The sequence below is a fragment of the Apis mellifera genome, linkage group LG12 (assembly GCF_003254395.2).
Source record: "Apis mellifera strain DH4 linkage group LG12, Amel_HAv3.1, whole genome shotgun sequence".
NCBI classification, from domain to species: Eukaryota; Metazoa; Arthropoda; class Insecta; order Hymenoptera; family Apidae; genus Apis; species Apis mellifera.
In genome coordinates, this window is record NC_037649.1 from 43,401 (window position 1) to 58,118 (window position 14,718).

A 14,718-nucleotide genomic window follows, 5' to 3' on the forward strand; every position below is an offset into this window, starting at 1 on the left:
AGCGGTTTGTCAATTTTGTAGGAACGTGCAAACGTAATACTTATGCACCACTTTTGTACTTACCTCGGTGCGCTTTTCCCGAACACACTAGGGTGTGTTTCTTTCTATCCTTAACCTACATTAACGTCGCGGCTCGCGTCTTTCCATAGAGAATGGGTCGATAAACGCGAAACCCCTCGCATACGTTCAGACCGAAATTTACCGAACATTTCGACTCGACCGTTGTTTCTCGTACTTGCACGTTACAAATCTTTCGTCCCCAAATCTAATAAAAATCTAGTTTATCATTAATCGATATATTCGCTTCGTATTTAGAAAACAAATTGAAAAATCTTTGCACAGAGGAGGGAATAAAGATAGGAGGCAAGATGTAATCGATATTTTCTTATATTTATGAAAATATTCCTGAAAAGAACAAAACTGAAACATTTCCAAAGATTATTTTATTTATACGAATAATTTCACCAGTCGTTCATTTTTTGTTTTTCACATTATTCCTATTGTATTATATTATACCACGAGTCGAGAATATAACTTTATACGGGGATACAACGATTCGTTTGTTAATAATCAAAAATTGGATGGAAAAAGTTGAACGGCTTAACAAAAGACTTTCGTATCGAAACGTTGGAAATCGTGTTGCGATCGTTTATACGTATAACGCGATAGCACGAATAATTTTCGAGTTTGGAAATCGAGGGTTTCTCCCACTACTGCGGGACGGCGTGCACGCGTACAACACAACTGTTTAATTGTGTGCACGCGTGTGTTACACAAGAGGTGGGAGAGCGCGATGCGATCGAGTATCGTACGAGGCGATGACTCAGCTCTCTAACCCCGAGTAGAGTGGCTACCCACTGGATCAGATATCCTTTCCGCCTGTACTCGCAAAACTGGTGCTTGCAACGAAACGAATTAGTTACTTCGTACCGATTTCTTTCCTTTGTCGCGAACAAAAGAACATTATAATCTTTATCCGACCCGAATAAATCTGACGATAAGAAAAAAAAAAGAAAAGAAAAAAAAGAATTCGAAAAATTCGATCGATAAAAATTGCTTTCTAACTTTTAAACCAACTATTCACCGTTTACCAACAGGTTTCTCGAGGAAAAATGGGTTTAGACGCGCGGGGATAGATGGAACACGAAGAGGGGTGCAGGGTGGTGTAACGTTGTTTCGCGAAATGGAATTTCCACGCGAATTCGGGTGAATGGGGCAACAGAGGTTAAGGACGATCCACGATGGAAACGGTCGATGCAGAGGCTGGTGGGAAGTTGGACGGGCTAATAAGAGGGCGCAAAGACGCCCGGCAAAGACTCGATAGGGGAAGTGCACCCTTCGTATATCGGGACGCGGTGACGTCGTAGGGGCGGCTCGTAGGAGGGGAAGGGTGCGTGTAATTTCCCGGTGGACGATGGCGTCAGGGCGCGTGGTGTGGATCAAGCTGAGGGTCGTTCAACCACCAGTGTTGTTTAGTGTCTCGTGCGCTGTCGTGTCGTAGTTCTGTTCTCTCGTGATCGTGAACGTGCTGTGCTTGTGATCGTTTAGCTTAAGAAATATTATCTGTACGTGAACGAAACAAATCCGCTCGATAAAAAAATAACGATTCGATTTTGTTTCTAGAAGTAATAGCGTACCAAAGGATATCCCACCATTCTCGTAGCGCGTAATCGTCAATCGAGAGACTCGTATTATCATCGTGTCATCGAATTTGGATGCATCGTAAAAGTATAGAAAAAAGTATAATACGAAAAATAGTAAAATATCGTTAGCGTGAACGAGTAATTAAGTGCAATATTTATATTTATACGTATATTTATGAAATATTGATAAATGATCGAACAGCGTTGCGTTGATCGCAAAGTGATATTTGTCTGGTGAAAGTGTCGTATCGTGGTCGTCGTTTAAATGTTATTTTCCTCCCGTTCTTGCATCTTATAAAGTCGCTCGATTCTCTGCTCGATTCGCGTGTTTTGCGAATTACCTGCTTGTTACCTGTCCCAGAAGAATCTTTTAGAATTTTCGAATTTTCGTAACGGACGTTCTCCGTTGCTGGATTACCTGCGGACTGACCGACCGAGCAACTGGTGTTTGCGCACGCAGCCGCAGACGCATCGTTCATTCGATCGAATCTACGCGATCTAATCGATAAACGGATCGTATCGAGCTTCCACTTTTCCAACGACTGGCCGTGTTGTAAATCACGCTGTACAATCATGCGGATACGCGGAGACACGGTTGCTTTTCCCGATTGAGGGGTGAAATAGGACATTAAATCGAACGACACGTCGTCGTGATCGCGAACGGCATCACGCGATTAATTCATCCGGACGGAAGATATATTTTTTTTCTTCAAAAGCCTCTCTTAATGCGTTTCGAAAGCCATTAATCGTTGCGTGGAAAGCGGCATCGTCGAGTCCCCTCTTCCACCGGTTTCCTTTATTTCACCCTCTTTCTCGTTAAGTATTCGCTTTCCCGTGCACGAGCCGCATTAGCCACCCTCCCTCCTCGCCCATCTTACTCCTTCCTTCTCCCTTCCCTCCCATCCTATCCTTCCCACGTCACTCTGTTTTCCGTTCCAACGAAGATTACGCTATCGTGTATTTTTTATCGAGCTCCTGATTAAAACCGGACCTCCCCTGCTCCCTCTCCACGCTAGCCCACGCCACCCCTTCGCCGGGCCTCTACTTTCGCCAAATAACGCCTCTGTTTCACGCTCGTAACCGCCTCATCCCCCCCCCTCCCCCCGGTCGGTCGATTACCCACGGTGACGACGGTTAACGAGCACTTTCGCGACGCCACCCACCCCCTCCCTCGCGCTCAAACTGATTTTGTTCGCGGTCGTGGTTTCACGTTACGCGGCGAGCGATAAGCGATCGCGAAAAACACGTTACGCGCGAGAAAGAAGAAGGATCGATACGGAGGGGTCCAAGGTCGTCGACCAACGAGGGGACACGAGTTTTTCACAAACAGTAAGGTTTGACGCGAGTGTGTTGGAAAGTGGAAGAAATGTTGATACCGGTCCCGTCCTCGCCATCCTCCACGCCTAACGGAGACGGCGCCATCAAACTCTTCGTAGGACAGATACCGCGCCACCTCGAAGAGGACGCGTTACGACCGATGTTCGAGGAATTTGGTAAAATTTACGAGTTCACCGTGCTCAAGGACAAGTACACCGGCATGCATAAGGGTGAGTGAATAGAGAGAACGAATCGATATATTTTTCGATAACGAAAAAATAAAATTTCCAACTAACTTTTGTTCCAATTTCTGTACGAAGTTTTACGATCGATGCGTCTTTCTTTCCAAAGGAACCTAGGAGAATGAATGAAAAACTCGAAAATTTTATTGATTTCGCGAGAGAGGGGGAAAATTCACGATCCACTCGTCGTATATTTATGTATACACAACGAATGCACGGAGTAATACGGAGTAAATTACGAGTATAATTTAATCAAGGAGTAATAACCGGTTCGATGCGAATAAATCTGCGCATACCTGCGTCCATCGATGATGGAACAAGAACGAGGATGGTGGGAAGAGGGAAAAAGAGAGAAAGAAAGGGTGGATGCGCGACGCGTATCGTAACGAGCACCCTTCGCATTGTGCCGTTGGACAACGTATTATACGTTGTATCGTCGCGTCGGCGTGGTAACTTTCGAAACGCGACTGAGAGATTAATCAGGATTTATTCTTTTGTCTCGTGACGCGATGTATGGACGGCAACATCGACCGAGGGAAGGGGGAGAGGACAGAGATTTGGAGAGCGAGAAAGAGCGTGGCTGGGCGTTAAGGGAGGAAGAAAGAAGAGGAGGAAAGAAAAGCGGAGGAGTGGGCTAAGCCGGTGAAACAATAAATTTCGCGGGCATTCGCGTCGATCGCCGAGAGGATGAGCCGACGTCGACGATCGACGGCCTTTGTCGGTCGGCCCTAAGCCTCTCTCTCTCTCTCTCTCTCTCTCTCTCCCCATCCATCCACCGCCTCTCCTTCTCGGCCGGAGGAATCCCTTTCTACGTAGGAACACCGCGGTGCACCAGACGCCGGCAAATCTGATACAATGGGTGCAACGTCCACCGTTTCGTGTCGTTTCCGTAACGGAAACTAGTCCCGGAAACCCGGGACTTTAACACTGACGTCACCGGCCACTACCGATCGCAGCCTCTTCTCCGCTAGCGAATCAGGCGTCTAATCCCTCCATTCGATCCCAGGCTTGCTCGAATTACCGTAGGGTAGCGTTATGCGATACCTTGGTATAAACGAGACGGGGGGAGGGGATGGGAAAGGATCGAGTCGGAAGGGATTTTGTATAAGGGCATTTGGAAAAATGAGGCGGTGTTTTGGAGGATAGCTTTCGCGGATTGTCTTCGTGAATTGTGCATCAGCCGCGTATCTATGGTGGAGAGAATCCTCTCGGTTATTGCCTCGTTATTATAAAACTAGTTTTTCAACGTCGGTTACGTGGGTAAGAGGGAGGAGAGAGACCGTTTGATTTTCGATCGATCGAGGCGATGCGCACGAATACTGGTAGAGTACGAGTAGAGATTCGATCGTAAAATATTCAGGCGATGGATCAACGTTTGATTTCTTTGCGCAAGGATGGTTGATTTCGATAAATAATTCTTCGAAATCTCGTACCGTCGACGATATCCTTCAGCGGGTTCCGTTTATTTAATTTGTAGGAAAAATGGCCGTAATCCGCTCTCGCCTGACCCCTAGTCAGGAATGCAGGTATTTTACAATAAATATCCGGCCGATAAGCTGCACAGAAGTCCGCCACGCCGTTAGGGGAGAGGGAGAGAGAGAGAGAGAGAGGCGCATTTTTATTTTTGTAGGCATGCAAAATTTATGGTTGACGAATGGCCGTTCGAGTTTTTGCCGGGAAATAGCTCGTTAATCTTTCGAATTATTCTCGCTTCCAACTTTGCCACAGTTCACGCGTGCTTCCCCCCTCCTCGCCCCGAATCAGCGGCGATATTTCGTTGCTTCGCAGCGCTATCAAAGGCGTATGCCATGCATGCACACGTATATCCGCGATGGGATCATAGATCCAGATGCCTGTCGTTGTTACGCGTATTAACTATAAAATCGAGTTGCTTATCGAAGTATCCTAGACGTTTTTCATTTTCGACCGTGTTCCTCCCCGCCGTTTTTCGTTGGATTATCCTCGACTCACTATCTATTTGGGTTATCGGTAATTACCTGCATTTAAATCGGATTACGCGCTTAACGATTAACGTTTTCACGCGTGACGCGTAAAGACGCGTTGTTCGTACGTTTCTTTTTTTCTTTTTTTCTTTTTCTTTTCGCATTCCGTTGAAAAAAATATTTCCATTAACGCGCGCGCTCGATGGAGAAAAATGTTTCGTCCATCGCGCGTGGAAAACGGGGCTACAAAGCTATTACGAAGCGATTTTCGGCAACCGTGTCGCGACGGTTACCTGTAATTTGAAGCTTTCCGGTAAACAAGGGAGATATGGTTTCGACGCGCGTCCAACGAAACAAGGGAGGGGAGTAGGTGTAGCGACTTTGGCAACAATCAACGAAATGTATTCGTTTGCATCGAACATTATTGCCGAGTGAAATAACAGGCGCGTGCGTGTTACGAATGGGAGAAGGCCAGCCTAAATAACGCTACGTATCACGCGATCCGTCCAGAGATGTGGAAAAAAGATTCCGATTGGCTCCTACTATTTACGGAAAAGTTGTTGTTGTCGTCGTTGATAACGTCGCTCGGTCCGACGTCGCGTGTCGACGAGTTCATTAAAATGCACATCTGAAAGCCGCGAACGTTCATTCAACACCGCGCTCCCTTTATTTTACATCCACCGCGCTTTTTCAATACGTGGTTCCCTGTAACCTCTGTGAAGTTTTTCGTTCAAAAAATATACGTACGAAGAGACGAAGAGACGAGAAAGAGAGAGAGAGAGAGAGAGAGAGAGAGACGAGTATAGGCTCGGGATACAGGATACACAGGGAGAGGAGAGCGAGTGGTAAGAGCTCGAGTTAGGGAAAGGTAGTGCTCAACGGCGACAAGGCTGCAACCGACACGGCAGTCTTGTAGTTTCGAAACAGCTCTCCAATTTTAATGAGACCCGTCTATTTCTCCGTGATTCTGTCTCCGTGTTATGGCCTGTCTTCGTGTAATTATATTTTGATTCCTCGAGCTGCGCACCCTCGCCCCCCCTCGTTTCTCACCGTTCACTACCCATCCCTTGTCACGGCTTTCCAACGAAACTTTTCCTCTCTTTCTCCGCTCTTTGTCCCACCTATCCTTCCCTCTCTCTTCGCAGGTATTATCTTCTTACCGTCCTCGTTCTTTTTCTTTCCTCTTCGTACCCTCGGCCAAGGTAGCAGAAGGTTGTTGTGAATGCTAATACATCCACCTCTTCGACTCTCTCTCTCTCTCTTTCTCTCTCTTGGCTAGCATCGACTGGTTGGATCATGGTAGTCCAACGTGCCTCCTCCTCCACGCCGCGATCCTCTTTCCTGTTCTCGGCACTCGACCAATTTGTTTTGCCCTACAGATTGAGTTACAATTCAACGTAAATAGAAAACTACCACCTTGACTCGCTTACTCTTCTCTCTCTTTCTCTCTGTTCACGGAAACTCGGTTTGCATTCCCTTTATTTCACTGGCCGCTCCATTGGCTGCCACTTCGGCATCCTCACTTAATTACGGGGTAGTTACGATACTTTGGTAACTTTCCGCCGTTGGTATTCGAGGACGCTTCCTTCGTCCCTCGATTCCTTTTTCTCTCTCTCTCTCTCTCTCTTATCTCCACCACGTCGTTCCCAGCATGCTAACTTATTAACGAGCGCATAAAACCGTAACTTTTCGAATCGAGGAAAGAGGATAATTAACGGGTCTTGGCGATTGTTTCGCTAATACGCGTGTACGTACACGTGCGTGTATACCCAATTCTCGGATACGCGTTCGATTGAATTTGCGCGAATCGGTTGCAACAGGAGTGGGGGGGAGGGGGGGGTGGGTTTCGATACAATTCGATGCTACAATTCACAATCAAACGGTACAAACGGTATCGAGATGCAACGAACGGTGGAATCGGTGCCGAGGCCGTCGGCATAATTTAAGCGACAAACGTATATCATTTTGTCGTCCAATTAAATGTATTAAAATATAAATCTTGATATCGGGGAGGGGAGGAGGGGTAGGGAGAAGGGTGGCCGCAGAATAGAAGCAAATGAAATCATTTCCTTTCAATTGCGACCGTTTGTGCAATAGAGTGGATTTAAAGAGGACGCGTCCATCGATTCGCACGCGTATATACGTATATATATATATCGATGCGAGAGCGATAACTACGAGTTTAACTCTCGCGAGCGGTTTGCTCGTTTCAGCGTATTTAACAGCAGTGTAGCAAAGGGCTCAGCTGTTGGGGTGGTTGGCACATGGGGACCATGGCACACGCCATTACAATGGCAACCAACCCCGTCCCAACCAGCCTTCCCGCAATCTCTCTTTCTCTCTCTCCCTCCCTCTCTCTCTCTCTCTCTCTCTCTCTCCTCTCTCTCGACACGAGGTTCACGAGGGCTGTCTGTCCGTTCGCCCGTTTCGCCCGTTTCGCCCGTCTCTTCGTCTGCATGCACGGCCGTATGTTATCCCACTTTTTTGCCACAGGGCCTCTCTACATCGACTCTTCTCTCTGTCCCTCCTACCCTTCCACTGGATCGATCCAGTCAGGACGCATCGCCCTCTGGCCCATTCAAAATTGCTAGGATTCGGAACAATTTGGTGTTCGAATTGACAATGGGGAGGAATCGTTGTTTTTAATCCGGAATACGAAATCCTCTTTACAACGGCGCGCTCTCTGTTGTTCTGGAAATAATACCACCTAGCCTAAATCTTCACGCGCTATTTAATCACGAACCGATCGTTTCCTTTCCAACAATCATCTCGCGGTATCGCGACTTTTTCCCGAGTATATCTCGAGTAACGTTCCGTCGAAACAGGACGAAACAGCTCGGCACAACGGATCCATTAAAATAACGAGCGAGGGTATTGTTTCGGCATAAACAAGGGGAGTGGTGGCGAGAAAGAAAACGATTCGAGATACCTTGGCAGATTGTAGGAAGCGCGAGTGTGAGCGCGAACACCCTCCTAAGGAGGATTTGTACAATAGAAGGGAGCAAGGCACTGGGGAAATAAGGTAATACCTATGGCTTTGTCTCGATCGGGGGCAAGAAGAGCCGTTGCCGGGGGAAGCAAAGGACCTCGGCCGTTGCACCACCTTGTTCCTTTGCAACCATGCGCTTTCTCCTTTTTCGCGCTTCCTCTTGGTCCTTCTTGGTCGAAAAGAGAGCTATCCATATGGCTATTGGTGTCCAACTTCGAAATTGCGCTTCCTCGCGAGAATTCCCGTGGCGTCTCGAAATAGAAAGCACGATTTGCGATTAGAAGCGTGCGAGAACCCGAAAATATGGGGAATCCGACGCTCGGGACGGATAGGAAAGAGATCTGAAAATTATCTCATAGTTGAAGAATTTCTCGAATTTCTAGAAAATCTGTATTTCGTTGTTGCACTTTTAAGTTTTTCAAAATTACACTATACATAACGTTCCCATAAGCGTATAATTAATTATAGAAACAGTTTGGAAAGAATACGTAACTAGAATCGTATTCATTTTATCCTGGCTTCGATAATTTGAACGGATATAAAATGAATGTCGCCTCGTATTCCGCTCTTCACTCGTTGAAAGTATGATTCGTTAAAACGACATTACCGTCACCACGAAGATACGAAACGTTCTGCACGACTGATGTGTTTAATTGTATGCAAAGTAGGATGATATGCGGAAGGAATTGAAGGAAAACGCGCGGTTATTAACGATTGTTGCGGTTATTAGAAACGAGGTATGAGTTATGTACGGTAACGAGCAAAGTTGGGTGGAAAATTTAAGAGCTCCGTCGTTTTAGGTTTACATATATGCGAAGACGATGCATAGTTGAAGACAAGAAGATAATCCAGACGGCGGAAGTATGTCGGTATTCCGAATCTCATCTCCTCTTCTGCCTTCTCGTCCGTCTTCTCTTTCTCTCTCTCTCTCTCTCTCTCTATCTCTGTATATATATATATATATATAGTATATATTCAGTCTTGAGTTTAGAGCATGCTCTCCTCCATCCTTCGGCTAGTCTAATGTCTTAATCTTTCGTGTGTGAAGAATTGGGCCGGGCCAAATGAAATTTGCATAGTCGTTACCAAGCCCGCCTTTACGAGGGGTTGTTCCGCCGATCCGCTTTAGGCTCTTTTGGCTCGGTGGAAAGAAAGAAGACGGCCAGCGTTGACGACGATCCGTTTGATTGCCAAGGAAAACATTTTCCCAGTCGGGGAAATACGGGACTTGTCGTCTCGAAATGACGAGCGAATATAGGCGTGGGATCGAAACAAAAGTGGCGTGGGACGAGGAGGAAAGAGAGTAGAACGAAAGTCGTCCGTGATAAAGGAATACGGCACGATTGTAAAATAAAAAAAAAAAAAAATAGATTTTTGTTCCTTTATATGGTTCGTGTACGCGCTAGGAGTTTTGCTACCCCTTGTCCGGGGATTCGATAAATACGGTTTCAAACGGAATATCGAATACTTTTAATAATCGAACGGTCGAGCTCGAATAAAGGGAGAACGTTCTAGGTACGACACTCGTATCTAAATTGTAAATGTCGTTAAACCGTGGCTCTTACTCGTTGTTACGGATGCATCGTTCAAGTTACAAACTGTAGGAGCAATATGGGCGATGGTAAATTACAAGGGTTTGCATTCAGGCCAACGTTTCCAGCTATCCAGTTACTTTCAATTGGTTAAAGTATCCAAGAATTGCTGCAGTGTCCCCGATCGATCTTTAATAAGCGTCTCCTTCGGATAAGGATCCAAGGTGGTATATAGGAGAAGAGCCTTGAAGTTGGCGAGGTGTAGGGAAGGAGGGGAGAAGGAAAGGGATGACGAGGAGAAGGAGAAAGAGAAGGAGAAGGAGAAGGAGGAGGAGGAGGAGGAAGAGAAGGAGGAGTATAGGAATAACGTAGAACGCGTTGGCTAGGTCAGGAGGTTCAGGAGCTACCGAGCCGATAAGGGCTTGCCAGCTATACCCCGTTAACGACTATGTAAATTGACGGGTCTATTTATTCTAGTCATCGTATCGAAACTCAGTCGGATGAAAACATCAAGCCTCGATTTCTCAGAATCGCACCTCTTCTCTGCCTCGAACGAATTATTACGCTTGTTTAATCGATATCGATCGTTCCATCAATCGATTATTTATTTACTTAATCGTCCATCGATCCTTTCATTAATCGGCGCGACAATTCTTGTACATCATCATTCCCTCTCTCTCTCACGATTCTTTCCTTTTCTTCCCTCTCCGTCGAGATCTCGCGGCAATACGTATATTATACGCGTTACGTTCACGTTTGAGCGAAATCGCAAATAAATTTAGTGGCCGCGAAATTGCTTCTTGGACGGATACTCGATAAGAGAGTGGGCTATCATAACGCGCTGTCCGACCATTTTATTGCAATGCTAAAGTAGGTATTGATCCGAATCCAAGAGAATCACGAACCAAGGTGCTCGACGACCATCGATCCGTCGTGGAGAAAGAGAAGGAGGAGGTGAAGGAGAAAGAGGAGGAGGGTAATCATTTTCCGTGTCCTCCTGCTTCTCCTCCTCTTCCGTCGGTTATCCGAATTGGGTTCGAGGGGGTCTCGTAGCAAAGTTGGGGACTAGGAGAGAGGACACAAACACCTCCTTTCGGGTGTTGAGAAGGAGGGAAGAAGGGATCGGTAGGCCCCGGGTGGTGCAGAGAGGCGAAGGAGATCGGTGGATGAGGGAGAGAGAGAGAGGGGAAATATGGAAAAGGAGGGAAAGCGCGAGATGGATAGAGAGAATTGCTTTCTCTCTCGGTTTGGAATGAGAGGATGCATGAGAGACTGCTCCAGACCGTGGAGAGCGGAGTGAGGGTGCTGCCTTGGGGTTCATTATTCAGGGCTATTGATTTCCATCCACCTCCTACCATCAGCCCACCCAACACCACCACCAACGAGCAAGAGCGAAAGAGAGAGGGAGCAAGAACGAGGGAGACGGGACCAGAAAGAGATTGACGGCTGCCCTTTCTCTTTCTTTCTTTCATCCTTCCTTTCCCTTCCACCCTATTCCGTATCCCCCTATTTGTCTCTTTTGCTTCTCGCTCTCGTTTATTCTCCTTCGCTATTCTATTCCTACTGCATCAACCTACATACTAACTGACATGCACTTAAACCAGCTACTTCGCTGGTATAACGAGTAGGCAACCTTGTAAATACATGCTATCAATTCTTATTTTTCGTCCATAATTCGATCGTTTCGTTCCAAGAATAAGCATATCGATGATATCTTCCTTTTCCTCCTTCTTCTTCTTCTTTCGATTCTTCTCGACTGAAAATAATAAGTTTTTTCCTCGATTCGAGTATTAAAAGAAATCGTTTCCATATCTATTTCTTTATACACGTCGATATTTTTCATAAAAAAAAATATATAAATATATGGGATCAATGTAAACAATAATAATATACAATGTAAATAAGAAAACGTTACGTTACATCAAATTAATTTAATGTTATCGCGATACTTTGCCTAGATTTTAGATATATTTCATAGATTTTTCGTCTTTCGATATCGATCGTCGTAAAAAAAAAAAAAGAAAAGAAAAATATTTAGCGATACGCGTTTATTGAATTTGAAAAATACACAAAAGATCAAGGCATTTTCACGATTCCTCGTCGTGGATTTGTCGATTTCTACATCGTCTTCGGCGGAGTTAACGGAGTTAGGGCACAACTTCCGTGGAAACTTTCTACCCGTAACGACGGTCCGAAGGGACTTGCGAGTTTTCTCTTTGAAATCCCTCGTTCGCGGTTTCCCGTCTGTGAGAAATCACCTTAAGGATCATGGGTATCACCGCGGGAGGGATATTCGTCCGATCTTTATCCGCCATTTTATTTTTTTCGCGAGTAAAAAGTTAAGTAAAGCGAGTAAAAAGGGATAGTATCGATAGTATCGATAGTATCGGAGAAAAGGTATAAATTGATATTAATTGATCGTAAAACGTGTTTATTCTTGCGGATCTTTCGGGATCGATCCGCCCATCGATTTTTTCGATTCGAATGGACGATAGAGGATAAAGTTCCGTTGATAATATATATTTCGTTACGAAATGCACGAGTTTATAAAGTGGAATGAAACGTTGACAGAATATTGTTTTAACGATGATTTATGGTGATCAAGAGTCCTTTCCTGTATTTTGCGTCGCTTTTCATTTTAATTCTACAAACGTCATGTACATTTTAGAGAGGTAACGCGTGGTTAAGAATAAAAGAATTTTCATACAAGCTCAGCGTTGAAATCACTTATGACATTGATCTATTACCACCGTGGTGAAACCGAAACCTTTTCGCGTGAAAAATATTGCCGGTAGAATTTTCCGTTGTAGATAGAATCTAGTGGGGAGGAGATCGTTCGATTCCTCCTTTAATTTATTACCGTTCGATCTGTAAAAAAATATTTTTTTTCATTCACACTTTCGTTTAATACGAAAAAATTATACATTTCCTACATTACACGATACAACAACGAAATTAAATTTAATAACTTAATAATTGATTCGATTGACGCGCGAATATTACGCGCGATAATAATAATATTCGTATTATATTTATCTTCTTCGATCGAATAGAAACGTTTCTCGTTTTCAAACGCGTCGAATCGAGGTAGAATTCTGTCGCTTCGATATAAATCGATCGTACGTGGAAATATCGATTCGCGCGGAACGAGTTTCCCTCGTTCGATCCGCGTGAAGTTGTCAGTCTTAGTCGTGGCCGTTCCCTCCCTTTCACCGTGTCCAACGTTCCGTAACGTAAAACTCCATTAAGTGTTAGTTGTCCTATCCTACGGATGGGTTAAAACCGTTAAACTCGATCTCCGATCGTAGGTAGAAACGTAGAATCGAGGCGGAATCGTGGCGGACGGGATATAGGGAATATATTCGGCGGTATACCGGCTCGGAGAGAGAGAGAGAGAGATGGTGTATCTATAGAGATTGCAGCGCCGCGGGCGCCGGCGCGAAACGCTCGTTCGCGAGACTACCTCCGCGTGGTGGGCTCGTGACGTCAGCTAACCTCAGTGTGCGGAGAGCGACCGCAGTGTACACCATCTCCACGTTTTGGCAAAGAAGAGGGCAGTTATCGTTGCCGAGTGAACGAGTTTCGATCCACCGTCGTACTTTCGATCAGCTGGACCAATCAGTGTTATTTATCTCGCCCGCCTTATCTCCCCTGCCTTCTCCGTTCCACTCGGATTTCCATTCGCCGGTGAACAGACTTGGCGAATGAGACGCACGTACGTTGGGCGAACGTACAGGATTCGATCGAGTGATATAATAATTGGAACGCGCCGGAAATCGGAGCCCGCGATTCCATCCGTCGATGGCGAGTTTTCCCTCTATGGAGGTGGAGGAGTTTCGTTCGTAACGCGCGAGTGACGGAATCACGAACGGAATCGCGTTTACACGATTTTGACGGACGAGGTGACCGATCTCCTTTTCTTGATGAATACGACGACGTCGAGAAGAAGCACGGTCGGTAGCCACGCGGTTGACGCTCTCACCGCCGGTTGCACCTCCGAAGGGGTTGACACCTAGCACGAGGAGCGTCTGCTGCGCAGCTAGCGAGAGAAACGATTCCGAAGGGATCACCATCTTCCTTCGCATGGTGATACAGTGGTGTTATTGTTATTGTTGTTGTTATCGATATTTGGTGATACACGTGCCCCGGTGATACACGAGTCAAACTGACTACACGTTTCTATGTTTACGTAATTTCAAATTGTCGTTTCGAGAGCGTGGAAAGGAAGAGTCGCCCGCCTCCTTCCGCTTTCCTTTCTCAAGTGTTCTTTTCCGCTGTGTTTTACCGTCGTGGGTCGGGAGGCGCGCGTGTCGAACGACGTGTCGGATACCGGGCTGGCGAGATCGGCAAAACAGTTTCAGGCTTTCGATTTCGAAGGAGTTTGGAATCGTGTGATCGTCCGCGCGAGATCGACGACACGTGGATTCGGATCCACAATTCTCGTTCCTAGCTCACGTGGTCGTCGAACTACTACCGGCGACGCTCTTATAGTGGCGCTTCCGCGATATAACGTATCACGGATGTTCCTCTCGAGTTGAAACGAGTTTGCTCGTGATCAATTTGAAAGTTGTCGGGTTATCTGTGTGCTCGTTGAATTTTTATCCATGTTCCGTATCGACGTTGCGACAACATCGGACGTGATCGATGAGTGTTCGGCCGAGTGAATAGGAAAGAAAGAAAAGTAGGAAAAAGAAAAAAAAAATAGAGACTCTCCGTCAAACGATTCTTCCGTCCTGTTGTCGAGAATCGAAACGCGTGTGTGCCACTTTCATGTTGCGAATAGAAGGAGAGGGATGACGGTGCATCATCGTTGTGCTGCAGACACCGTCGAAGAGGAGGAAGAAGACTCGTGAATTACGTAAACGACGATCATCGGTGCTGGAACGAGACATCGTTAATAGTACATCGTTGTTTGCGATTCTTCGTAGGATTTTTCGGATCCGCAAGCACGCGGAATCAAGCAGGCAGCGTGGAGCGCTCGGCGATCGTGTGGCCGCGCGCCGCGGACCTCTATCTTTATCAACCAGGTATTTTTGTTTTCTCATAGAAAAT

The 14,718-nt window shown here is 46.0% G+C and overlaps 1 protein-coding gene across 14 annotated transcripts in view; it reads left to right on the forward strand.

Annotated features, from left to right (window-relative positions):
• The first annotated feature begins 2,820 nt into the window (after window positions 1–2,820).
• LOC410353 (CUGBP Elav-like family member 4) overlaps window positions 2,821–14,718 on the forward strand; it is a 530,632-nt gene continuing 518,734 nt past the window's right edge. For 3 of the 14 annotated variants that reach the window (XM_006557607.3, XM_026444466.1, XM_016915454.2), the window contains exon 1: window positions 2,823–3,190. In XM_006557607.3, the coding sequence (XP_006557670.1) occupies window positions 3,010–3,190 (181 nt within the window). In that variant the 5' untranslated portion in view covers window positions 2,823–3,009. Of the gene's footprint in view, window positions 3,191–13,156; window positions 14,694–14,718 lie in introns of those variants that run through there. The other 11 variants (XM_006557605.3, XM_006557606.3, XM_016915456.2 and 8 more) reach the window with 8 other exon arrangements.